Source organism: Bos taurus, chromosome 15 (genome assembly GCF_002263795.3).
Source record: "Bos taurus isolate L1 Dominette 01449 registration number 42190680 breed Hereford chromosome 15, ARS-UCD2.0, whole genome shotgun sequence".
Lineage (NCBI taxonomy): Eukaryota > Metazoa > Chordata > Mammalia > Artiodactyla > Bovidae > Bos > Bos taurus.
The window spans coordinates 41,897,368-41,925,083 of NC_037342.1; the positions used below are offsets into that span (position 1 = coordinate 41,897,368).

General features: G+C 39.7%; 1 protein-coding gene across 1 annotated transcript; it reads right to left on the reverse strand.

Moving 5' to 3' along the window:
• Positions 1–1,526: 1,526 nt before the first annotated feature.
• CTR9 (CTR9 homolog, Paf1/RNA polymerase II complex component) lies at positions 1,527–26,521 on the reverse strand. The gene is given in 25 exon segments (NM_001205397.1): positions 1,527–2,597; positions 4,867–4,979; positions 5,189–5,285; positions 6,299–6,456; positions 6,815–6,961; positions 7,110–7,245; positions 7,749–7,820; positions 9,306–9,451; positions 9,591–9,707; positions 11,231–11,379; positions 11,518–11,605; positions 11,686–11,871; positions 12,726–12,814; positions 14,280–14,463; positions 14,574–14,702; positions 14,808–14,897; positions 15,114–15,350; positions 15,457–15,564; positions 18,879–18,986; positions 20,069–20,217; positions 21,183–21,272; positions 22,170–22,287; positions 22,811–23,050; positions 24,883–24,981; positions 26,310–26,521. Coding segments are annotated over 25 exon segments (3,522 nt in total). The 5' UTR covers positions 26,355–26,521; the 3' UTR covers positions 1,527–2,170.
• Between the last annotated feature and the right edge of the window lie 1,195 nt (positions 26,522–27,716).

The following is a 27,716-nucleotide window of genomic DNA, read 5'->3' on the forward strand; positions in this document are numbered from 1 at the left end:
GCTTTGTAACTGCACTCCAAAACACCATCCTAGCCAAAACCTGCAGTGGGCAGTGGAATATTAGGGAAATCACTCTCATTAGGTTAAATCTCTCCATAAACGGCTCTCCAAGGGAACTTCTACCAATAGACTTGAGTTATTGCTTGAAGTGAGTCATCATTTAGGAAGTGATTACCCAGTAGTTGGATTTGTCATTTGGGGATTAACTATGTCACCCCAAGTTACACGTGACATATTGGAAAAAGCAGGGAGTAGACAGAGGACCTGGAGTATAGTCTGAACCTCACCTTTGCTATTATAGATTCTGAATCTCAGGCTTGTCATGTTTCACAGGGGGTGGGGTGGGGTGGGGTTGATAGCCACCTTTCCTCCTTTAGTTATTCTAGTTCCTAGAGTTGCACATGCAGAGAACACCTTCCTTAACTCTCCACTGGGTGAGTTGCTTCAAGTTGCTTCAGGAAACCTTCCCTTGACTTTGTTCTCCCTTTGCTCCCATAACCTGTGCAAACATCACTCCATTTGAGAATAGGAAAGACATTTGATCTCTGTTCTCAATGCCTTTTATAATGCATTTCATACTTGCTAATTTTAGTTCTTTTTACAAACTGTTCAGTGCTACATAAAATGATGATCCTTAAGTCATTAATCACAAAAGGTACTGAAAATAAAAATACTAGCATCTTGGTCTTACATATTAAAACATCTTTTTCTTTTGAAGTATAGTTCATTTACAATACTGTGTTAGTTTCAGGAGTACAACAAAATGATTCATGTATATGAATATATGAATATGTATATAATTTTTTAGATTCTTTTCCACTGTAGTTACTACAAGATCTCAAATATAGTTCCCCATGCTATACAGCAAATCCTGGTTATATAGTAATGTGTATCTCTCTTAAATCTCATACTCCTAATTTATCCCTCCTCTCCTTTCCCCTTTGGTAACTGTTTTTTACGTCTATCAGTGTGTTTGTTTTGTAAACAAATTCCTATTACTTTTTAGATCCCACCTATAAGTGATAGTGTATATTTGTCTTTCTCTGATTTATTTCACTTAGTATGATAATCTCTAGGTCTGTCAACATTGCAGCAAGTGGCAATATTTTTTATGGCTGAGTAGTATTCCATTATATATGCATTATACATACATCTTCTTTATTCATTCATCTGTTGATGGACACTCAGGTTGCTTCCATGTCTTGGCTTCCATAGTTTTTTTGTTTTTAATTTTTTGGCTGGGCCACACTACATGTGGGACCTTAGTTCCCCAACCAGACACTGAACCCACCCCTACTACATGAGAAGCCCAGAGACTTAACCAGTGGCCTGCCAAGAAAGTCCCTGTAAATAGCTTCTTGCATCTTTAAAAACACTCCAGAAATCTACAAAGAATTACAAAACTTTTGAGTAAACAGCCTTGTTTAATTCAGGTTCTTCCAAATATTTGCAGTTTACTGATACTAAATTTTCATATACAAATGTACTGCTCCCCCCCTCCCCAAATGACACAAAATTTACACATAAAAATTGGTAAAAGAATTTTATTATGTGGCTTAGGTAGGTCTTTGCATTCTACTAACAGAAAAGCATTTTTCCACATCTTAGTCAACCTAACGATATATTTGTGGTTTTATCTACATGGCTGCAGTATTACCCTATCGAAGAAACCTTCCTTTCATTTGTACTTTGGTGCAATTATACAGTAGATACCTCTTTCTCCAGAAAATAAAAATATTCTTGATCTAAGCTTGAAATGGAAAAAGACAATAACACCAAGTTTCTCACACCACTTGGTAAAAGATTGTAATAGAAATCCAAACAGTGTACTGCTTAACATACAAAGATGACACGTGTGCCACTGATGTAGGCACTCAAAACTCTGTAGGAATGCTTCAGCACGTGGGTTTATTTTTCTGGGGTTTTCACATGTAATAGGTGGAATTGTACCATAATGAAGAATAGTCACCTTTTGCTCAAGAGACTCAAATATTAGACTCTAACACGGGAAATATCTCTTGCGGTCATAGTAATGTACGAATGGATAGGGAAAAAAATTGCCTTAGCAAAAATTTCACCACTGACCAAACACCTGAAATGTTTTTATCACAGCTTTCATATGTAAAAAAAAAGTTTCCTGCAGAGATGAAGCATATTCATGAAATAAAGCCTAGTCGCTATCATCTGAACCACGTTCTGAGCCCCTATCCGAGGCCTCGTTGTTGGATCCCTCGGGTTCAGATTCATTTCCGGAACCTGGGCCGGAGCCCTCATTGTCAGATGCTCTTTCGGAGTCGTGGTCCGACTCAGCACTTGGGGACGCGGGCCGGGAGTCCATCTCAGAGCCTGCGGAGCGGCTCCGCCCAGACTGCAGGGATTCGTTGTCCGACTGTTCGGAGCCTGAGGGCCTGCGCTTCCTGGCCGGCTGGTCGCTGTCCGAATCCTCATCGGAGTGGGATCTCCGGGACCGCCGGGGGCTGCCGGCCTCGCTGCCGGACTTGTTCTGGTTCTCGTCAGAGTCGCTCTCCGAGGAGGCACCCTTCTTCCGCCGCTCGCCCTCATCCGAGTCGCTGTTGCTGTGGCTGTTGCGGGGATGCCTGGCAAAGAGAAATGCTTGTTACAGGCCAGGTCTCCGGACGACAACACCTGACAATCGGGGGTTGCCCTTTTAAAAGAGAAGGGCAGAATATTCTGGACCTGATCGGTGTTTTTACTGTAATATTTCTTTGGTGTACGTTTTTGCAAATGAGATGTTGTTCATAATAAAAAGGGGAGTACGTAGGCAAAAAGAATAAGGCACATTAGCTCTAAGACAGAATAAAAACAGTGAAGGATGACTCTCACTGGTCATACCAGGCACCTTTCATCAGAATGAAGCATTTCTCAATTTCACCTGTAAAATTATGTAAGGAAGGACTACATTTATCTTTATAAGCAAATCCATAGCAGCAGAGGTAAAACCTAGGACCTGACTTGGCTGCAGAGACTCTGGACATGAACCCTCTCCCAAGGGTTGGCCGAGTGGGGCTCCCCTGTCCCATCTGTGTAGGAGTCGGCCAAGGAGCCAAGTCACCATTCCTATTCTGGGATTTGCTTCTGCTCTGATGCCCTCTGACAGGACTAGACTTACTCTGCATAGGAAGCTGTGCTAAGGGGGTTCTGCTGCTTGCTTGTTTACTTTTGCCCAAGTTTCTCCTCTACATATCAGATGTTAAAGGAAAGGGACTAATGCTCGGGATGGTGGTGGCAAGGTAATCTTGGCTTCCTACAGGAACAAACGTTCCCTTAACCACTGTGACAGCTGCTACCTCCCCCCAATCCCCCACTGCACTGCGCTCACCAGGAGGGACATGCTTCTCCTCTGGCATATTCCTTGGTTTGGGTTTCCATGACAAATATACCAAGAAAGGAATATTAAATCCTACAGGGTCAGTCTAAGAAGGGTGATGGAGGTGAAACAGACTACTCTCCCCAGCAATGAAAACATCCCTGCAGACTGAAGAGAGGCTCTTTGTGCTTACATCTGAAAGAAATCTAGACACATATCATGTAACTCAGGTCACTCTGAAAGGATGTGAAGCGTGGAGAAGAGGATGCTGGATATTCCTTCTGTATATACACCAAGTACCAGTGGGCCCCTTGAATCTAATTCACTCCGTTCCATCTGGCTAAAGAAGGAAACACTTCCTGAGGGTTTAACCATCATGCCTCTAATCAATGGACTAGGATAACATTGTGGGCAAGGACCAGTGGAAAAGCAATCCAAATCTGTGTCAACCACTGTCTTCAGAGAAAATGGGAACCAAACATCTTCACAGATGCTTTACCATACCAGGCTAGCCACCCCACCCCCAGCCGCAGACCCCTAGCCCCTTCAACATGCTAACCTCTCACTGCTGCTTCACCTCTAACCCACCAGGACTCCCTCTCTTGCTTTTATTTTAAAAACTTTTATTATTTATTGGTTTGGTTTTTTTTTTAGAAGTACAGGTGATTAGGACTCTTTATTCTTCTAAAAGACTTAAACAGCCTTTTACAAAATTTATCTCAGTAATTACCCTCACTACTTCAACTCCAGATTCATTGCTTGCTTGTCCCTGGCAAGCAATAAATGGAAAATATAAGTGATAACACTTTCCCCAGTATACTGTAGTTTTGGTTTATCTGTCATTCTCTACTGTTTCTAAAGCACAAATTCCTTTGGGCGGGGTCAATGTCTTTTTCCTCTGCATCTCCAGCACTTAGCACTCACTTCATAACATGGATGTTCAAATATCTGTTGGATGAATGAATGAAATGATGGCCATCAGTGAAATGATGGCTATCAGTGAAATGGCCATCAGAAGAACAAGGCGTAGTACGGTATTAAGAGTTCTAGTCTAGGAATCCAAATGTGGAGCTTCAGGGGCAAGTTCAGGACAAGTACAACAGAATACTGTTTGACCAAGTGGGCTGTAAGCTAAAGGACTGCAGGATAAGCCCTCCACAGGCAGGTAGTGCTAAGTCATCCCTGCCTGACAAAGGACGGAATGGTCAAGAAAGTGCCTTTCTTCCTGTGACCAAGATCCAGCTACTCCTACTACTTTAAGCCAGTCAATGGCAGTGTAGCCAAATGATACATTTTGTGTAGGAGGATGTCATATAGAAAATTTCAACTAATATCCATGAAGAAAGAAGGTTTCAAAATAGGTTTCCTCCTGTAAGGGACAAATATTTGGTAGACAAAATGACAAGATCAGAATAAGGTGTGTGATAAGGTGTCTTCCAGTTCTAAGATTCTAAGAAACTACAGAGATGACATTCTGTCACAGTGACCACTCTCGGTTATCTTTCATTAGGAGAACACACCAAGCAAAAAATTCCTACCCTTCATCAGCAATTTTCAGTTTATCTTCATCAGACGAATCATCACTTGATGATATTATGGCTTTGGATTTTATTTTTCCCTTCATTGAAGGAGGCAGACGTTCTGGCTTGGGCTAAAGAAAGAACACACATAATAGATTAGTGAGGACTCTTCCGTTAGGATGTCATGTTAAATTGGGTTTGCACTGCAATGATACAATCAAACGGCAACCAACAAACTTCAAAAACAAGCGTCTGTGCTTGAAGACACTGCAGGAGAAGGATGTATCTAGCAGACATCTTTCATGCCTACCAGGGACAGAAAAACGTGTTGGACACTTACAGCCTTCTTCTTCTCTGCTCTTGGTGGACGGCGCTTTTTCGGTTTGGGGCCATTTTCTGTTTCATCATCATCAGATCCTTCATCTCCCTTCGGAGGTCTATAGTGAACACCAAAAGAACGTGTGTCAAGATTCACTCATATGCCTATAAAGCCCAAGACTTCTTCGCCATTCAAATAGTACGAGTCATTCTCAACGCCCTCCTCTACGGGTGCTGACTGCAACCAGACTGTGGGGCCACAACGTGCAGCCGCTGCACAAGGCTCAGCAGTCTGCCACACAGATAAATCATGGATTTATGCAGTCTGCTGACCACATGAGTCACTGCTGAGCCCTCTTAATGAATGTAAGATAAGCTCAGATCTTGCCCTGGGTGAGTGACAGAGGATGTGAGAAAAGATCCAGGCTCCAGACTCAGCATCCTCCCCCTCCTCTTCCTTCCTTCCCAACTACTCATCCTAGGTCTGCTAATATTCAGCCACAGCTTCAATTCCACAGGTCAGTGTGTCTGATTGAATCCCACAAGCAGAGTCAGCCTCGGTTTGGGAAGAACAGGCCTAGGTAATCCTGGAGGTTCCTGGACAGGGAAGCACCGTGAGAGGAGTGGGAGAGTTCAAGGGCCCCTCCAGGTAAGAGGGGACAAGGCACCACTTGTCCTCACAGTGGATGGCATGGGAGGATGAAAAGCCCTTCTTTCAGCTAAATTCACATTTTACACATCCTGTAAAACTTGAATTGAGCGATGACTCTCACCATTTTACAGAGAGAAACTGAGGTTTGGGGCTTTTGTAAGGTTATTAAGATAGACAGTTGGCACGGACCCACTAACTCTTCTCATTCTAAATTGCATAGGTTTTCCAATTAAGTGTTGCAATTTTATAGACGTAAGAAAGGCAATTATGACTGACTCATAGCTCTCAGAAGGAAATTTGTAGTGTTTGGTAATTGGGGTCCATTTTAGGATTAAAGCAGGAAGCAGGAGCATGAAAGGTTTCTGTCTGGGTGCATCAAGAGATTACCAGGTGTTCCCAAATTCTAGCCCTAAGATTCAGAAGGTGAGAGGCGTTCCCCACTTTCATGAGGTGATTGAAAAGGTTTTCCCATGATGCTACCTTCTCCTCTTCTTCTTCTTTCTCTCGCCGCCCTCCTCTTCCTCGCCTTCCTGCTCACTACCACTGCCCTTCCTTCGCTTCTTCTTTTTGGAGACAGGCAGGTCCTCATCGGTGTCATCATTGACAAATTCATCGAACTCTCCTCCTTTCTTGGAACGCTGAAATCCAAAGAAGACCACAGTCAGTGCTTTCCTGGCTGGTAGAATATGGCTGTATGAAATAGGCCTCATGCCACCAGCCCTCCGAGTCACACTGAAGAGGTGCATGGTGAGGCCCATACTTTAAAACTGCTAATTGGGATGAATGTTTCTCATAGCAAAGACCATCAACTGCAAGGTTGCTACAAGATAAACTATACTAAAACTAACACTGAAGTGCATTTCTAAAGACTAGATACCATTTAAAGCATTCTCTGTGTTGAAGACTATCCTTTAGCAAAGGAGGAAGCCAAAGCATGACTAAATATTGAGTGCATTTAGTCAGTTAACTTCATTTCCAGCTGGAGTCACATCTTACCCGTCCACCACCACCACCTCTTTTCTTTTCTTTTGTTGCTTCAGTCTCTCCAGTAAACATAAGAATATTTTTGGTCTTTTCTACATACTGGGCCCGCTGTTCCAAAAGTTTCTTTTGCTCTTCTTTTTCTCTGAGACGTTTCTCTTCCTATGAGGAAAAAGGGTAGGGGAAAATCTCATCAAAATGTTCTTATGACCATAAAATCATGGCTATCATCAAAAGAACTTTTGATGAACATACAAAGTGTATGTATGCCCACCTTTAATTCTAGTATCACCACAAACACAAGAAATACCTGTTCTTTGAGAAGTTTCTGCCTTAGCAGTTCTTTCTCTTGTTCTTGTTTGGCCCGCAACTCCCTTTCTTCTTCGTCTTGTTTGCGTGCCCGAGCCACGTGGTATTGCGCCTGGCTCAGTAAGTCAGAGCATTGCCTAGAACGTTCCCAATTTCGAGAAATATGAATGTAGCTAGTATACTTTTTATTTAAAAACTCAGAGCATTTACATTATTTACACATATTTAAAAGTTTGAAGCAGGATCATAGAAGTCTTAATTAGCAAAATTAACTTAATTTCTCATAAGCCAATACTGTCAACTATTTTAAGTTTCCAAATCATAACTGTCTTCCCAAAGCACAGCTAAAAAGATTCCCAACAATATCTTCACATGTAACTCAGCATTGGGAATTGTGTCTTGATTCTGAATCAGAAAAGTCTTTTCCCATATAATTTTAGGACTTAAACTAAATTAACTTTGGCATATTCCCCGAAAGAACCCTCAAGAAAAAGCCTTAGCCCAGGGTGGAACATCCCAGAGAGGAGTGTGAAAGACTGATGCCTAGAAGGTCAGAATCCCTCACTGCTGTGTCACTCTCCCAGCCCATATGGATATCACTACCTCACCCAAAGTCACCCTCCATAAACAGTAACATTACCTGGCTTCTGTAGCAGCGAGGGCCAAATCAAATCTCATTTTATCTCCCACTTTACTCAAGTAACTGAAATATCTAAATGGAATGAGAAAATAAAATACGTAAAAAAAAAATTAATGGAACAGACCCTTTAGATTAAAAACAGATTAAAAATCTGTTTTCAAAAAAAGTTTCAGAGAAGGCTTACATACTGACTGAAATTAATGAACACTTAATACTTAAATGTATTCACAAAGGGCTGTCATCTCAATAGGAAAAACACATATACAACTCACTTAAAAAGAACTCTCAACAACATACCACGCAATACCAGCAAGTTCATGAAGATAAAGTTATATTTAACATTATCAGTAAATTCACAAACAACCAAAAATCAATTCCAGCAACTAATATTTACTAAACACCAAGTTTACTAAATATGTCAGCATGGAGGTTAGGAGGCTTAAGCCATGAAAGCACATATAATTTATTAGCCAAGGCAAGAAATACTTAAAACAAGAACTCAAATAAGATTGGATAAAACCTGAAGAGATGTAAGATTTTAACTTTAACATACACTGAGTTACCAACTAAATACTATAAAGTTACATAAATTGCTGCTAAGTCGCTTCAGTCATGTCCGACTCTGTGTGACCCCATAGACGGCAGCCCACCAGGCTTCCCCATCCCTGGGATTCTCCAGGCAAGAACACTGGAGTGGGTTGCCATTTCCTTCTCCAATGCATGAAAGTGAAAAGTCAAAGGGAAGTCGCTCAGTCATGTCCGACTCTTTGGGACCCCATGGACTGCAGCCTACCAGGCTCCTCTGTCCATGGGATTTGCCAGGCAAGAGTACTGGAGTGGGGTGTCACTGCCTTCTCCCCATACATAAATTGAGTTGAGCCAAATAAACTTATTCAGTCATTTAAGAGAAAAGGCCTTAATCTTAGCTCGAGGAAAACTCGTACCTCAAAGAAGACACTGGTATAACAGGTAAAAACAACATACTGCTACTGCTGCTAAGTCGCTTCAGTCATGTCGGACTCTGTGCGACCCCATAGACAGCAGCCCACCAGGCTCCCCCGTCCCTGGGATTCTCCAGGCAAGAACACTGGAGTGGGCTGCCGTTTCCTTCACCAATGCATGAAAGTGAAAAGTTAAAGTGAAATCGCTCAGTCGTGTCCGACTCTTAGTGACCCCATGGACTGCAGCCTACCAGGGTCCTCCATCAATGGGATTTTCCAGGCAAGAGTACTGGAGTGGGGTGTCACTGTCTTCTCCAAAACAACGTAAGTGGAGTCTAAAAGTTTCTAGTGTGTAAAATGCTGGGTCATATTACTCTCAGATTAATAAAAAATCTAGGGCAAGCCTGTAAAGCTAACCAGTTATAGGGGTCGGACTATAGGATCCAATTCTAGCAGGATCCTAGCTATGGTTTGAAGTCACCTAGTGGCAGCTGTCTGCTTTGGTTTAAAAGTTGCCAGAATGATTCTACTAGAGAATGATTCTCCTTTGAGACATATGGGTTTAAAGAAACAAACAATTTCAAAGGTTGTTTGGAAAACAGGTACAAAATCTTACCTGTGTGCAAGCTCCAGTTCCTTCACAGCATTAAGTACTTCCTTCAGATTACTCTTTTCATCTTTCAGGACAGAGGTAGCTAATCTTTGTAGGACCAAGGCCACATTAAACATAAGAACTGTATCACTGGGTGCCACGTGTCTAGCCTATAAATAAAAACAAAGCAAATTTTGCATATGTTATAAAGACATGAAAAGAATTTTAGTTAGAGTATTAGGCATGTAAGCATGTGTAAAACAGAGTAAAAAATACAAACCAGCACAGAATTGAGTTCTCTTTTTTTACCTTCAGCAGGGTTTGTTTGCATTCCTGTAACTTGCCACATTTGAAGAGGGCCCGGGCCAAATATAGCACAACTTCTGTGTTCTGGTGCTTATAAAACTTTCTGAGGCAGTTTTCATACTACAAAAAGAGAAAAAGTTAATTAAAGCACAACAACAATTATATACTATTATTTTATAAGAAAATTTCAAGCGATTTTAAAGCTATGTGAAAAGCTTTAAATTAGCTTTAAACCATCTTCTGGATGGTTAATTTCAAAGACTAAATTGAGACTGATTCTTGACATTCACCAGCATACATTTTCACAACATAAAAACCTGGTAAGAAAAATTACATACTCGAAATAGTCTTTCCATTTGAAATGTGGACCAACACTGACAGGTGAAACAGATGGAAGGTCTTTTTGTATCTTTAGCAATACAATCTAGACAAGACTTAATGATGATTTATCAGAAGTCATACACCTGGCTCCTATGGGGCTCTACCACCTTTCTTTAGGGCTGGTGGAACCTACTGGCAATCAATATGAGAAGCCTCACAGTTCTGGTTGTTAATCTCTTAGTAAAACTAATATAGCAATACTGGTATTAATTTTGCCACGAACAAGTCAGTTTCTGACCATGCAATATCAGGAGTGTCGTAGGCAAGTTCTTCTCGGTGAAGACGGTTAGATGGTTTTTCCCTGATATTCCTAGCAATTGATTTGCAGACCAAGAAGGCTGACCTCCAAAAATACAACCTCTGAGACTACCATATGCAATCAAGGTTCTGTAAGTCCTTGTGACAAGTTACCTTTCCAATACTACTACTACTACTCGTCCTTTTTAGAAAAAATGGTTAACTACTTCCCAGAGCCTGGACTGCTCATATCTTCTACCTTGGGTCAGAAACTTGTTTTTTTCTGGCCATAATAATTTCAATAAGAGCATTTTTCCTTTTTCACTAGGTATGCTAAAGATGCTCACTATGCTAAAGATGCTGGGCATGACTCTTTTACTTCAAGTAATCAACAAATATGAAAAGTATAATAAAAATCTCTAGCTATGAAAACTTATCCCCATGGAGGGAGTTTTTTCTTTTTAAATGTCTTTTAACCTTTCTGAAATGCAGTTCTCTCATCTGAGAAGGAAGAGGATAAAATGAGCAAATAATTGCTCAATCGTGCCCGACTCTTTGCGACCCCATGTACTATACAGGCCGTGGAATTCTCCAGGCCAGAATACTGGAGTGGGTAGCTGTTCCTTTCTCCAGGGGATCTTCCCAGCCCAGGGATCGAACCCAGGTCTCCTGCATTGCAGGAGGATTCTTTACCAGCTGAGCCACTAGGGAAGCCCAAATGAATAATAAATCCCACTATCTTCTGGCACTTACTGCTATGCTAGGCAAATTAGTGCCAAGTATTTTTCATTCTGGATCCGCATAAAATTCTATGAGATTAAGGTTACACGTATTTCTGTCTTATAGAGACATGCCCAAGACGTGCAATTAATGGTGGAGCCAGGACTCACATCTCTGTCTGGACATCAAAGACTGGTCTTAACCTTATAAAATTATAAACCTCTAAACAGACGAGGCCAGAATGGTTAAGAAAACTGCTCAACGATGACCACAAAATAAAAATATTTTGAAAAATAAAACATTACCATCTGAACAGCGCTGATATATTGCTTTTGTTCCACGTAGATGTGTGCTAGGTTCAGCCACACATCACTGATATCTGCTGTTGCTTCTCTTACTTGGGCAAATACATCACGAGCTTCACGGAAATATCCTTTGTGGGCCAAAACAGCTCCTAAAGTTATAAAAAGGTTCACAGAATTAGAACTTCCTATTTGTAGCCAGAAAAAAAACTAGAGAGAAAATCTGATCTATAAACATCCTTCCAAAAGCATTTATTTCACAATTATGGATATCCAAATCTTATAATTACCTATGCCATTAGCAGCGTATAGATTCTTTGCATCATTTCTGAGTACTTGTTTGTAGATAGCCAGAGCACGATCCTGATGACGCTTTTCCTATAAAAAGATTATTAAAAAAATTCAAATAAGAATCAAGTAAGAATCAACTTTGTTTTAAAGAAATGAAAAGAGATTACCTTTTCTCTATCTCGGGTGGGCTGATGCAAAGTCTGAAGCCAGACGTTGCCAAGGGCCAGCATAGAATAAGTGTCACTCTGAGTAGCTGGTTGTTTTAATATCCTCTCAAATTTCTTCTGGCCTGGACCCCATTCTTGTTTTGCTAAATGAAGATTACCAATCAAAGACCAAGCATCTGGATGGTCCTAAAAACACATATAAAAAGAAGCAAGATCTGTAATTTGGATTCTTTCCACAATAGGTGATTCCTGGAGAGGTTTATAGGCTACGTTTACAACAGTGTTTTTCAAACTGAGAGCTGAGATGGATTAATGACTTGTAAAATCAATTTAATGTTTAGTTATCAGCATAAGAAATGCAATAAAATGGAATACAGTAAAAATATCAATGTACTGTCTAGGACAATATGATTTTACAAATCATTATTAATTTATAAAACTTTGATCTCAAGTATAGGGATTACTAGTTAGAAAACCTGATCTCTTTGTTTGTATACACGTGTGTGTGTCCTAGGCTGTGACGTGAAATCTAATTCTTATTGTGGGCCACAATCCAAACATCTAGATGACTCTACACCCTTTGAAGTGAAGTGAAAATCGCTCAGTTCTATCTGATTCTGCAACCCCATGGGCTATACAGTCCGTGGAATTCTCCAGGCCAGAATACTGGAGTGGGTAGCTTTTCCCTTCTCCAGGGGATCTTCCCATCCCAGGAACTGAACACAGGTCTCCCTCATTGCAGGCGGATTCTTTACCAGCTGAGCCACAAGGGAAACCCAAGAATACTGGAGTGGGTAGCCTATCCCTTCTCCAGCGGATCTTCCCAACCCAGGAATCAAACCAGGATCTCCTGCATTGTAGGCTGATTCTTTACCAACTAAGCTCTCAGGGAAGCCCTTTAGTATCTTTAAAAAGTAAATGGGAAAAAAAAAAGGGGAGGGAGATGCCAACCTAGACAGCCATTAAAAGAAAAAACTGATTTACTGAAGGAAAATGGTGAAGTAATTCTTTTTTCAAACCCAAGAGTTATTATTACCAACCTGATTAATCTGAAGAGCCTCCTTAAACCAATCTGAAGCCTCATAAAAGTTTCCTTTATCTCTAGCCATTGCTCCTAGGCGCAGATAGCCTGAAAATGCACAAGTTTTTATGTTTAAAATATTAGCTATAAAGTAGGATCATAATTTTAAAGTTGTACTTTTAAAATAATTGCTTTCAATTAACACATCACAGGTGAAAAAATATCAAGCACTGATACAGCTAATTAAATATCTAATAAGTTAAAGTACAACTTCAATACCATCAAACCTTCCTGTTTGAAATCTCAGATTCTCCCTTCTACTCCATTCCTCAAGCTGGTACTCTGGATCAAGTCATTATCTCAAGCTAAGTTATTTTAAAAGCTTGTCATCGTTTTGTTTCCAGTTTCTCTCTGATATACAGCACTGTGCTTGGCATATCACACAATAGTGAAAACACAGACTACTAAGGGATTATTAGTTAGAAAACCTGACCTCTAACTGTGTCTCTTTACCTTAAGTAATTTTAAAAGTGAAAGTGTTAGTCACCCAGTCCTATCCAACTCTTTGTGACCCCATGGACTGTAGCTAGCCAGGCTCCTCTGTCCATGGGATTCTCCAGGCAAGAATACTGGGGTGGATTGCCTTTCTTTCTTCAGGGGATCTTCCCTACCTAGGGACTGAACCCAGGACTCCTGCATTGCAGGCATATTCTTTACCATCTGAGCCACTAGGGAGTGCCACACAAATGTCAAATTGTTATTTGTTCCAGAAAATGTCACTCTCTCAAGAAACCAACAATGGTTTATAATTGCCTATCAACTCAGTTCAGATTAAGCCTGGAATTCAACTAAAATCTTATTTATTTTAAATCACTTTTTTATTCATAATAGTATGACAGGGGTCAAGTTACTAGCCCTTGATTTGACCAGAGTCAAAACATCATAGCTTTAGGTTCTTTTAAGGGAAGTACAGCATATAAATGATTTTTAGTTAGAAACTTTCCAAATTTCACACTGTTCAGGTTGCAAAAACTCAAGGTAGGACATTTTTAGCAATAATTATTTACAGGAAAGGCCCTGTCCTTTATGACTATTAAAAACACTGTAAATCAAAACAGAACCCACCATAAAGATAAACCCATAACCAAATACGTCAAGGAGTTGTTAAAAGCCTAGTAGAGGTAGCTGACCCATTGAAGATGGACTAGTCTATAAAATATGGTCCCACTGGTTTTCAGTTGTTTCCTTCTGTTTCCAGGATAAATTTAAGTGAAGCTGCATTTTTTTTTTTAAGGCCACAAATTTGCTTTGAAGAAAAGGTATAACCTTTAGAACAGTTGTTTTGTTTTTTCAATAGTTTTTTTTTTTTTTGCTGCACTGTGTGGCTTACAGGATCTTAGTTCCCAGAACAGGGAGTTAATTTCCAGTGGAAGCAAGAAATCCTAACCACTGGACCACCAGGAAATTCCCTAAAACTGTTTATTATTAGTTCCAAGAAAGATTTTTTCCAGGCTAAATTTTTGCTGCTGTTGTGAGCATTTAATACATAAAAAATAAAGTTTAAAATTCTTACAGTCAACATAATTAGGATGTTCCCGTAAGATGTTTTTATATAGTTTTTCAGCTTCATGGAATTCACACATTGCTTCATACAGCCTGGCTAAATTGTATGACGTTGTAACAGAAATGGCGTTATAATAATGTTCATCATGCTCGGCTTCTGCCTTTGCACGATCCAAAGATGCCAAAAAGTATTTCTAGGAGAAAGAAAAGAAAATTACATTGTGAAAAGACTTGGTTGACACATCTAAAAAAGCATGCACTGAACTTGATAGTTCAAAAGAAGGAACTAGTCCTTCGTTCCTACCTTTGCCTCACCCAGATTTCCAAGTCTGAAATGAAGGGCACCCACATTATTCAGAATCTCTGGGGGGACATCAGCCTGCACTTTCTCCTGAAGGATGCGTGTTGCTGTTCCGTAGGCTGACAGGGCACCCTGTATTTTCATGGTGGACAGAATAAGGTGTAAGTGAAAAAGAGAGAAGCACTATACCAGGCTTACCAAAAACACATTAGGTAGATGAAAAATGTGATCAAATACCTGTATATCAGTCTGTTCTAAGATCTGTGCCAACTCAATCCAAGCTTCAACATCATCAGGATACTGTTCTGTGACCTTCTTCAAATGGCCCTGGGATAAAAAGAGATCATTAAGCTAAGGCATTCCAACTCTAGGCTATGAAAGTAAAATGTGGTAACTACTCTACCCTGTTTAATGTCAGTTGTTATTTCAACTGGAGCAAACTCAGCTATCAAAACCGAGTCCAATGTATTTCTATAAGCAATAACAAGAAATGAGCATCTAGGGATAGCTACCAGAAAATAACTAAGACTTTTAAAAGCGTACCTTGGCAATATCTCTTTTTTCTTGGTCTTCTGAAGCAGCATATAGAGAGCCAAGAATTTTCATAGTTTCATAATTATTAGGATAAGCTTTCAAAACTTTCTCGAAGCACTGAGATGCATTCTCTTTGTCACCTCGATAAATGTACATTTGTCCCAAACCAAAAAAAGGCAGCACAAAAGAGGATGAGGCAAACTGTGTAGCTTGATAGTAGTACTGGAAAGCTTGGTCATAATCTTCCTAAAAAATGAAAATAAAACAAGACCAATAATACATATAACAGTTTTTAAAAGACTTGGAAAACCATTAAAGAATTAAGATACTCCAGAGTGTAAAATTAACTTACCTGGACATGGAATGATCTAGCCAACTGATAGCAACTTTCTGCTTGCATGGCCTCCACTTCTGTATTATGGAATGCATGGAGAGCCAAGTGCTGGACTTTACTGTAATCCTGAACAAGGAAGACCCAAAAATCAATGGGTAAGCTCCAACAACTCTACTGGTCTCAGTCATAGGGTTCCTCAAATTTCACTTTAAAAATTTGTTAACTGAATTAACAATAACAGCACTGTACCCATATTTACAAATCACTCTCCTTATTCCCCTTGCTGATAAACTTAGGGAAGATGGGAACTAACATTTGTATAGTACTTAACATTTGCTCAGTATGTCTATTACTTCATTTAATCTCCACAATAATCCTTTGAAGCATCAGGCCTATTTTTGTGATGAGAAAACCCAAGAGAAGTTAAGTCCCTTATTAACAGTAATGGGAGCAGTTACAATTTAATAAGAACTATTATATCCAAGGGTTTCTCTTGTGGCTCAAATGGTAATCTGCTTGCAGTGTGGGAGACCCAGGTTTGATCCCTGGGTTGGGAAGATCCCTCGGAGAAGGAAATGGCAATCCACTCCAGTATCCTTGCCTAGAGAATTCCATGGACAGAGGAGCCTGGTGAGATACAGTCTATAGGGTTGAAAAAATCAGACACAACTAAGCGACTACACTTTCACTATATCCAAAGTACTCTGCTGCTGCTGCTAAGTCGCTTCAGTCGTGTCCGACTCTGTGAGACCCCATAGATGGCAGCCCACCAGGCTCTGCCGTCCCTGGGATTCTCCAGGCAGGAACACCGGAGTGGGTTGCCAGTTCCTTCTCCAGTGCATGAAAGTGAAAAGTAAAAGTGAAGTCACTCAGTCGCGTCTGACTCTTCGAGACCCCATGGACTGAAGCTTACCAGGCTCCTCTGTCCATGGGATTTTCCAGGCAAGAGTACTGGAGTGGATTGCCACTGCCTTCTCCAAAGTACTCTGCTAGGTATACTTATATTAGTTCTAAGCTTAATCAACCTTCCCTGGAAAGTATGTCATTATTACCATTTTATTGATGGGAAAACAGAAACTTAAGTATTAAGTTTGTTATCCAAAGTGAAAAGCTAGAACTCAGTTTACTTTCTTCCCCACTCCAAGGATATGTTCTGTCACATGAAGGTAACAAGTACCAGTGCCTGGACCTGCATTCAACTCTATTTGAATGCATGGGTCATGACCTTTCTACTAGATTTGACTTTCCTTTTGATTATTCTGCCAAGTGTCTCAGAGTTTATACATCAGGGGTAGAAACAACGTTTCAGTTTTAATAGGAAATGTGTTTTATTCATCTGACCAGAAATCTGGTCTGATGTAAAGTTTTTGACATTTTTAAAATATTATAAATAATAATGGGATTGCAGCTTTTAACACGGACTGTTTCCCATTAGGTAAGTATGTAATGTGGATATTACATTTAACAACCCTAACTACCACCCCTCAAATCCTATAAAGTAGGTATTATTACTGTTTTACAAGTGAAGCAATTAAGGTTTAGGGAAATCAGTATATTGGCCCAAAGCCAAAGAACTATATATAATGGTGATGCCAGAATCTGAACTAAGTGATTCAAACTCCACAGTTTTAATTACATGATACAGCCTTTAGCTAAATTTACATCTTGTTCACTGGAATGAGGGTTTGGAAATAGCCTGTGTACCTTCTAGAGTTGTTTTAATGACAAACTGAGAAAACATATGTAAACATGCTCTGTAAACCTTACAGACATATTCAGTGCAAGAGGACCTCATGACACCTGGCACAGCACTGATCATAGATCAGGTATTCAGTAACACTCAAATAGACTCCCTTGATTTACATATTTCACCTAGGTAATCTTTAAGGTTCTGAAATACGAATTGTGCTCAGTAGAAGCAAGTCTGTATCTTCAGCAGTGCAAGGGTGACTAGCATTGAAAATTAAAAATGCATTATTCTCATTTGGTTCAAGGAAGCTGTCCTAACATTTGTAAGCACTGACTACTAGATATGCACTCAAATATTTAGAATCATTAGTCCTCTGTTTTTTGTTGTTTTTTTCCCCAATAAAAACCAATATAACTTGCTGCTAAGTCACTTCAGTCGTGTCCGACTCTGTGCGACCCCATAGACAGCAGCCCATCAAGCTCCCCCGTCCCTGGGCTTCTCCAGGCAAGAACACTGGAGTGGGTTGCCATTTACTTCTCCAATGCATGAAAGTGAAAAGTGAAAGTGAAGTCGCTCAGTCGTGTCCGACTCTTTGCGACCTCATGGACTGCAGCCTTCCAGGCTCCTCCATCCATGGGATTCTCCAGGCAAAAGTACTGGAGTGGGGTGCCATTGCCTTCTTGTGCTAATGTTTTATCGTAAAACAGTAACACTTCATTTACTTTTAAAATACATTTCCATCTTCTCCCTAAGTAGTTGCCTTTTAGTACTGTAATAGTTATAGCATAAAGTTTAATTAATAATTCACTATGAAAGGGGAGTATGCTTCTATAGCCAGGGAGAATAAAGCACCATGGTTAACAGCTGTGTGACCTCGGGGTATTAACTCTGCTTCCATGATTCATCCACAAAATTAAGAAAATATTACCTACCTCAGAGGATTGTTTTGAATATTACATAAATTCATGGCATGCACTTTTAACAGTACTTGGCATTTAGTAAGGATAGAATGCATACCAATAGCAACAATAACAGCAATATAGCATCTATTACTAATAAGGATCGATGTAGTTTTGTGAACTTTTACTTAAATTGCTATTTAATTAAAAGTTCTTGGTATAATTTAGTACCTAGTTGCAAAATGATTAAACTCATGCTTACCAACTATATAAAAACTTTTCTAGTATTTGAGAAATCTAGAATGCCATTGTTCTACAGAATTAGTGGCAACTTTAAAAATGACATCATGATCAACATACAAAAATAAACAAGCAAAAAACTAAGACTATTTCATACAGCTGTGCCTCTCTTCTTTCAGCTACCTAGTGATCGTCTTCTAAAAACGTAGCTCAAGAGCGTTTTCCTTCTTGGTGGTAAACACTTTTCTTAACCACTTAATCATTTCCTCTTTCATTTCTCTGCCACAGCAGGGTAGAGACCTTTATTTTTACATTTACATTTGTTCACATGTCTGGGTTTTCTATGAAACTCAACTCCTTGAGTGTGAAAACTGTCTTACTGAACTTCACACCTCCATCACAATATTGGGTATGGTATACAGGGTCAATAATTATTAAATGATTGAATGAACAAACAGACATACCTAGATACTAATACAAACTCTAACTTGAAAAAAACTCTCTTGATTAAAATTTCTTTTGAAGTTAAAAAGATAAAGTGTCAACTACAGTGCAGAAAAGCAAAGATAAGGATTTAACATTAAACAACTTTAATAAATGATTTCTCCTACCTTTTTAAAGAAAAAGTGATTTGCTAAGTGGTTTAATACCATAGGGTTGCTAGGATCAATTGTATAGGCTCTGGAAAGAAGCTGGACACCATTTTTGATGGAATCAGCCTAAAAGAAACACAGTGATGGCAGGGATGAGTGAAACATTACTTAAATAGCACTTTTTCAAAGTTTCCTTTCTAGTCTGAAGAAATAAGATTATACAAATCTAAGTTCAGATACCAAAATATCGTTCTTTTTAACTTTCTCACCAGCAATAACAAGTTTCAAACTGTGATGGTGGGATTATAAATTGGCACAGCCACTAGGAAAACAGCATGAAGGTTTCTCAAAAAACTAAAAATAGAACTACCATACTACCCAACAATTCCACTCCTGGGTACACAGCTCAAAAACCAAAATATTAACTGGAAACACTACCTCAAAATACACGGCACCATTACTTATAATTGCCAGGATATATAACCTAAGTGTCCATCAACAGATGAATGGATAAAGATGTGATACACACACATATACATACAATGGAATACAACACAGCCATAAAAAAGAATAAAATTTTGCCATTTGTAACAACATGGATGGACTTGGAAGGCATTATGTTAAGTGAAATAAGTCACAGAACAAAAAATGCTGTATGAATCTAAAAAATACAACAAACTAGTGAATACAACGAAAAAGAAGCATACTCACAGATATAGAGAACAAACTACTGATTACCAGTTGGGGAGGGGAGGGACAATATAGGGGTTGGGAAGTGGGAGGCATAAACTATCAAGGTGTAAGAAAGGTTCAAGGATGTAATGTACAACATGAAGAATATAGCCAAGATTTTGTAATAACGCAAATGGAAAGTAATCTTTAAAAACTATAAAAATTAAAGGAAAAATAATAGAAATAAATTCAAATAGTGAGTTAAACTTTCAGAATTTAGCTTTCTTAACAGACTTAACTGCAGAAACACTGCCACTGGAAAGCATTTCCTGCCCTTTGAAATTGGTTGAATGTAATAAATATACCTGATATCACTGTCTTAAACCATTTACTGCTAATCCCCAAGGCAAATAATAGAAAAGACTCCATAAGATTGCATTTTTCAACAGCTCTGTTGAGATATAATTCAATATATAATTTAATACTATTCACCTGACAAAACGGTCAGAAACTAAACAGTTTTTTTAATCACACACCTCTTTATTATTGAGTTCTAGAACAGCCAGTCCCACCAATGCTCCTACGCACTTGGAATTGAGTTCCAGGGCTCTGCTGAATGCCAGACGAGCTTTCTCCAGTTTGTTAAGTTTCACAAAGCAATGGCCCATTCCTAAACGAACTTCCGCTACAAAAATAAAATCAAGTTATTTAGTCTGTCAAACTAAGGCATTCTTGGGTTCAAATTTTTTTAAATGCTTAAACACTATTTATAAGTTGCAAAATCCCAGAATTAACCTCAATATAATCCCACTATAAAATTTTTGGGTATATCACAATCTTGGCTTCACTGGAGGTCAGAAAAATAATGTTATTTTTCTTATCTTCCAATATGCCTGGCTATACTGTACCTTCAAGATCTAATTTTTAAAGAGCAATTTTTTAAACAGAGAGCTTCATTATAGGCTTAAATAAAGTGACTGGCTACATGCACATCTACAGAACTAAGCTTATAAATGCTTCCCAATTTCAAAGCCATGCCAAAAGTCAACCATGTTCTTATCAAAGGCCAACCTCTCCAGTGCTCATTAGATGTTACCCCTTCTCATCTAAGGTCACTGCACCAGCAACCCTCCCCTTTTTCCTGCATCATCAAAATTTCCCTCTCAACTAGATCATTCTCATCCATACACACTCCTATCCTTAAAAATCCTCTCTTGATTCCATTTCTCTTTCCAGTGTCTCTTCATTCCTACTTTCCTTAGAAAGTCAAGCTCATTAGACTCTATACTTGCTGCCTCCAATTTCTTTCCTTCCCTTTTCTCTCTGGACTCCACTCCGATGAGTATCTCACCTCTACCATTCCAATAGAACTGCTTTTATCAAGGTTACTAATGATTTGTACGTTGCCAGATCCAATGAGCAACTTTCATTCCCTATTTTACTTGGCCTAACAGAATTTGACACAGTCTGACACCCTGTCCTTCTGGAAACACTTAACATTTAATTTCAAAATTTGCTAAATGAATGTGATTTTGCAAAGGAAAAAAGTATAGGGCAAATACTAAGAACTACTTCTGTTCAGCCTTTGAATCAAATATCAATATTTTAAGTTGGATCATATACAGCTTAGACTTGAAGTTTTTCTCTTACCTGGACAACCTGGGTTAGTCCTCAAGGCTTTCTTATAGTAAGCTAGAGCGCCTCTGTAATCCTTCTTGTTAAACGAAATGCAAGCTTTACCTGTAATGATTTTTAAAAATAAACATGCACTTATTAAAGAACTCAAGTGTTATATACTCTCCACTAACTCACCTAGATCGAATATATCTCCCAGTAAAAAACGGTCAAAAATAGTAAAAACGATTTCATATTTAAACTTGCTTTCCATAAGGATGTATTAATCTATGTCTATAAATAGAACAGTCCTATATTTATGTGAAATGTTATAAAACAAAAATTAGCTTAGAGCTGTCCAAATAGGTTGTTTACTGATTCTCTAGAAGTAGATTACAAATTATGCTTAACTGGTATATATTTTATTTCTGTAATTTCAACAGAAATGATGATCTACTGCAATAAGTTTTTTCATTTTTGTTTTTTTGGCCACACTGGGTGGCCCTGAACGCAGGTCCTTAGCCATGAAAGCATGAAGTCCCAACCAATGGACCACCAGGGAACTCCCTATAAGAGTTTCTTTGTTTTTTAAAATGTTATTTATTTTTAGCTGCACTGGGTCTTTGTTACTGCATGCAGGCTCTCTTCTAGTTGCAGTGAATGGGAGCTCCTTTATATGGTGCATGGGCTTCTCACTGTGGTGGAGTCTCTTGTTGTGGAGCACAGGCTCTAAAGCACTCGGGCTCAGTAGTTGAGGTACATGGGCTTAGTTGCTCCATGGCATGTGGAATCTTCCAGGACCAGGGATTGAACCCATGCTGCCTGCACTGGCAGGTGGATTCTTAACCACTGGACCACCAGGAAAGTCTCCTCCCCACCCCACAAGGGTTTTATTTTTACTAAGGTAAAGCTCTTCTACTTTGCTGCCCAGCCCAGTTACTAAGGAGCTATCAACAAAGAGATGTATTTTAGGCACATGCTGAAAAATAAAGATTCCTAAGATGGTTGCTGAAAATGACTTACCAAGCAGTGCTGGAATATTATTTGGAGACTGGTTGAGTACAAAATGAAACTGTGCATCAGCTTGATCCATTTTGTCACCTTCAAGAAGGCAGAAGCAGGCTCTTCCCAACAAATGGTTCTGAAAAAGTAACGTACCATTTTACACTTGACTCTACCCAGGACTAACCATGATAAGACAAATGTGTAATATGAAAATCAAAACCATACAGGAGAGCAGTCAAGCATCACACAAATTCCTCTATCACTATAGTGTGTTTAAACCATCAGTAATCACAAATTGAGAAATCTGAATCACAAATTGAGAAATTATCCCAAAATGCAAGCTGTCTGTGCCAGGAAAAATGACAAAAAGAAAAGTTCAAACTCCTTAAAATACATAAAATACATTTGAAATTCACCTGAGGATGTTAGAGTTATCAACTCAACATGTTTATAAATTTCTATGCTAAATCTGCCCATATTAATTCAACAGTATAAGAAATTTCTATTTTAATAAGGAACGCTTCTCCCTTTTTTACTGTTCTTATCAACCATATAAAAAAAAGTTTTTTCAGAAACTCTGTTGCCTATTACACACATTTTACTTTCATGTGGCAATTTTTTCCTCTTTCATAAATTCAAAGAAATCTGACTTAATTTACCTGATCATACATAATAATTTTATCTGCCATTGTATACAATAGGGTTGCCTGTGTAATAAGATCCTTCTTGTTGTCCTTATTCTTTTCCTTACGAGCCTGTTGAACATAATAGGCCGCCAATGTATCCAAGCAAGTCATCTGGTCTTTTTCATGGTCTCTGTAATCCAAATTGCCATCTATACGTGCTGCTTCCAACAACTTGACAAACTCTTCTGTTTTCCCTTGCTTGTAGTATTCCAGCTATAAGGCAAATAATTAAGTTAGAGTTATTGTATGTCCATACAAAACACTGTACACAAATGTTTACGGAGGTTTTATGTGTAATAGGGCCCAACTGGAAACAACCAAACTGTTGATGAAAAGGTGAATGGGCAATCCATGGTCTATCTGTACAATGGCTACTGCTCAGCAGTAAAAAGGAGCTACTGGATATATGCAACTACGTGAATACATCTCAAACTAATCTTCTGCGACAAAAAGCTGATCAGGGGTTGCCTGGGCACTATTTTGCTTTCATATGGCATTTTTTTCCACTTTCATAAATTCAAAGAAATCTGACTTAATTTACCTGATCATACATAATAATATTAATAAGTGCCTGGACACTATGGGAGGGTGGGGAAGGGAGAGTTGGGGGGAAAGTTTCAGGGGTGATGGATATATGTATTATTTTAAATATGATGATCATTTCACAGGTGTATATATGTGCTAAAACTTCTCAAATGTCTGTGTTGTATTCAGTAGCTCAGTCATGTCTGCAGTTTACTACAGTGAATTATATCTAACCAAGTTGCTTAAAAAATTAAAATCATTACAAATGTTTCCATCTCCTTACTCAGTAATAATTAACTGATTTCAAAGTAAATCAGAGCCAAAGAGAGAAAGAAATAGTGAGAGGTATAAAGAATTCCAAACAAAAAACTTGGGTTCTAGTTCTAGATCCACCAAAAATTATCTATGACTTTGCGCCTGTTGAATAACTTCTGTGGATATTTGTTTCATTTGTTAATATTATAAGGAATATCCATCATTAGCCCCTTACTTTGGGCCACAAACAATGCCAGGAGTTTCATAGACATTATCTCTAATCTGTACAACTATCTTTTAATTCAGTGTTAACAACCCCCTATTTTAGATAAGGAAATAGGCTCAGAAGATAGATCATTTGTTGAAGGTCACGGAATTAGTTAGCAGCTGAGTTGGAGTTTAAACAAAGGCCTTTCTAATCCCAAAGCCTACATTCTTTCTTGTTTTAACAACCTGTAGCCCACAATGATTCATAAATTTATCTTACTACAGGTGTCATGCTAACCCTGCAAGACTCCAATTTTCATATAAGTGCTGTGAAAGGAGGCATTTGTACTAAAAAAAAAACTTAAGTTCCCTTCTGGTTTTAAAAAAATGAGTGACAAGCATTAATGGCCTGTTCTCTAAAGACTGAGAAAATTTAGCACTTAAGTCAGGAAGGCACTGCTTGTCACTGATAGTACCTCTCTGTAAATCCATGCCTAAGAAACTCAAGAGTTAGGCTTGAGCACTGGACACAAACCTAATTCCAGATCTATTTCTCTGACTATTCAAGATAACATTAGATGCCTTGTTTATATCCTTACATGAAAAGTGACCTGTGGCAAACTTGCTTAGGAATAATGATTAAAGTATTCACTGTATTTCACTACTATAATCATTTCCTATAATGTTCCCACAAAAAAGAAACATAATCATGCAGCTAGTACTGAGGAGGGTAGAGGGTGCTGGATTGTTTACATCGTGGCACCTTGTTTTTTCTCAGTTTATCCACAAATCATAAGCCAGTCCTCACTGAATAACCACTAAATAATCAAATGTTCAATACTGAGTACTATTTGGCTTAAGTGAATTTTGCTTTTACCAACATATTCTAATTTACCAGAGGCCAGCAGACCACTTAGGAAACTGGACTATAATATAATTAACTTCCACATACACGGTACTGTCATTCACCCAAGCTGGCTATTACTGTATCTGAAAACAGAAACCACATATTTTTTTCCAGTCGACATATAAAAAGTATTTGTTACACAAATACTCACCGCCAAAGCAATCCATATGTGCAGTTGTGTGTGTTCCTGTTTCAGAATACTAATAACTTCATCTCCCTCCGGTAACTGATCAAAATCAAGTTCAATGACCTAAAATACAAAATGTAGGTTTTAACTCTTATTTTTCTTTTTTTTTTTTGGCCATGCCACCACAGCATGTGGGATCTTATATCCCAACCAGGGACTGAACTTGTGCCCTCTGCAGTGGAAACGCAGGGTCTTAACCACGGGGTGCCAGGGAAGTTCTGTTTCTCTTTTTGAAATTCATGTGTCTCCTCGGACTGCTCTTTTCCCAGAGATCAATGAGGCTGGTTATACGTAGAATTTTTTTTTTTTTTTAAACATAGGATTTGTGTTCACTTTCTGTAAGGCTAAAACAAGTATATGTTAAGAAATGTTTAAGGAGCATATGCCAAATACATTATATGGAATAGTAAAGTAAAAGCATAGCAAAAAAAATCCTGCTAGCTGTCTTCAAATCCCTAGAATTATAAAAAGCTTTGAAAAAAATGAAACGGAACTCTGCTTAATGCATAATGCAGGTAAAGTGTAGATAAGCACCCCAGACACTCTGGTGTCATTGGTCTGACAAGAAGCACAATCCTAGAAGCAAGGCAACCGTGAGTTGCCACTGCACACATTCTTCATGGAGGCAGCATTTGTGTCATACACATTCCTGACTGTGGCACAAAAATAACAGTAGAAAAATTTTCTAGAATTAGATCGTGGTGGTGGTTACACTGCTTTGTGACTATTACTAAAACCACTGTATTTTATGGTAAGTGAAACACATCTCAATATTGTACCTCAATCAAACAAACAAATAAGAATATGAGATAGCCAATAAGACAACAGCAATTCTGAGAGCTTTACTCAGACAAGCTATTGGCCATCCATAAAAGAGGAGACAAGGGAGAGGGGGGCAATTCTATCAGCACACAGCAGCGGCTTGGGGTCTCTATTTCGCTGAAAGAGCCTTGTGCAGCGACACTCGAGTTTCTAAGGGAGGAAGGGCGACATCCTACATATTCCCGGGGAGAGATACTTAGTTTGAGCAGCAGAGAGAACACAGTGACATCAGTGTCCACCTCTGTGGTCTGTGAGGTGCCTAACATTTGATCAAGCACACTCACACTCCCGCGCCTCTGAACTAGGAAGAGCAGAGTACTGTCAAATACGAGCAGGTTGGGGGGGAACTTTCAAGAACTCCTTCTCGGGGTGGCCTCAAGGTTTCGGGGACCTGATGCTCCCAGCCTGGGAGGGTGCCGGGGCTGGGGAAGGAAGTGGTCGGAGCTTCGGTAGGGGAGTTCGATCTGGGAGAGACAGTGTTCTTACTTCGGAAGCGAAGTCGGGAGAAAGGGGGAGGGGGAGATCGTCCAAGTTCACGGCCCCCACCCTCCCCCATGCTCGACACTTACCTCGTCAGTGTCCCGAAGGGGAATCTCAATAGAGCCCCGCGACATGGTGAAATCAGAAGGAGAGCGGGCGTCGGGCCCCGCCTGTCCACAGCCGGTACTCCTGGCTTACAGCTCGTCCGGAGACGAGCGGCGGCTCGGGCTCCAGTTGTGACTGCAGCCCCGCAGCGCCGCCGGAGCTTCGGCTTCTCCTTCCCGTCAGCCGCTCAAACAACGAACAGCAGACGGCGACCGGCGACTTCCGGCAGCCCCGCCCCCTGCCCCGGAAACTCTCCCCGCGGGAGGGCCTGTCCGTTGGGAACGCTCCTCCTGTGGTTTAGGTTCCCCGATTTTAAAGGCGGGTTCGGAAGATTCGTAGCCCCACCTCGCCGAGGGCCTGAGGCTATTGAACCTGAAGCCGCCCAGGAGCGGGGGTAAATAGGTGGAGGGCGTATCCGCCCCGCCCACCTTGGGGACGAATGAGGCTCGGATTCGGGGCCTGGCCGCTGACTGACGTGTGTGAAGTGAAGTGAAGTGAAGTGAAAAGTCGCTCCGTAGTGTCCGACTCTGCCAGGCTTCTCTGTTCATGGGATTCTCCAGGCAAGAATACTGGAGTGGGTTGCCATTTCCTTCTCCAGGGGATCTTCCTGACCCAGGGATCGAACCCAAGTCTCTTGCATTGCAGGCAGACTCTTTACTGACTGAGCTACAAGGGAAGCCCTTGTCGCCCGTGACTGGCATGGGAATTCTGGCCAATTATAGCCATCCTTTCCTGAGCCCGATTCCGCCCCCGAGCCCCGGATTTATCCTCTTCCAGGTTGGCCTGGCCAGTCTCATTTTCTACTCTAGATTACCATGAATGAGACAGTCGGTTCATTCCTTAACGCAAATTGGTGGTTCAGTTAGCAGCTACTTTTCGTTCGTCGTATCTGTGCTACCTTTGTGACGAGCTTAAATAGAAACGTTGCAGTGAATTCCGTAATCATTGTGCTAGTTCATGTATTTTGTGTGGGTTTTGTTTGGGGTTTTGGGGGGTGGGGGGTCTTTGAAGCATATGAGAATCTGCTAGATTTGTGATTTTTAATAAAATTGTTGAAGAATTGGATTAAATTTGTAATCAACGTTTTGATTATAGAATTTTACTAAGGACATTTTAATTAGTGTTTACATTAAATTATAGAATGTAATTAGATTAGCTTGTAATCACTGTTTTGAGTGAACAAGAAAAGAAACTGATTAAATAGATTTGTAACACCGTCAATTTTACCTAGTGCCTCTTATGTGTATGGGCTTCATCTCCACAACCTCCATTCTAGACCAAACCAATAGCCTCACTTTCCTGGAATAAATTCCTGTTTTATCCAGTATGTCATCCACTCTTGATCCCAAACTCCAATCCAGCTTCAGCATGTTACACATCTATCTTTAAAA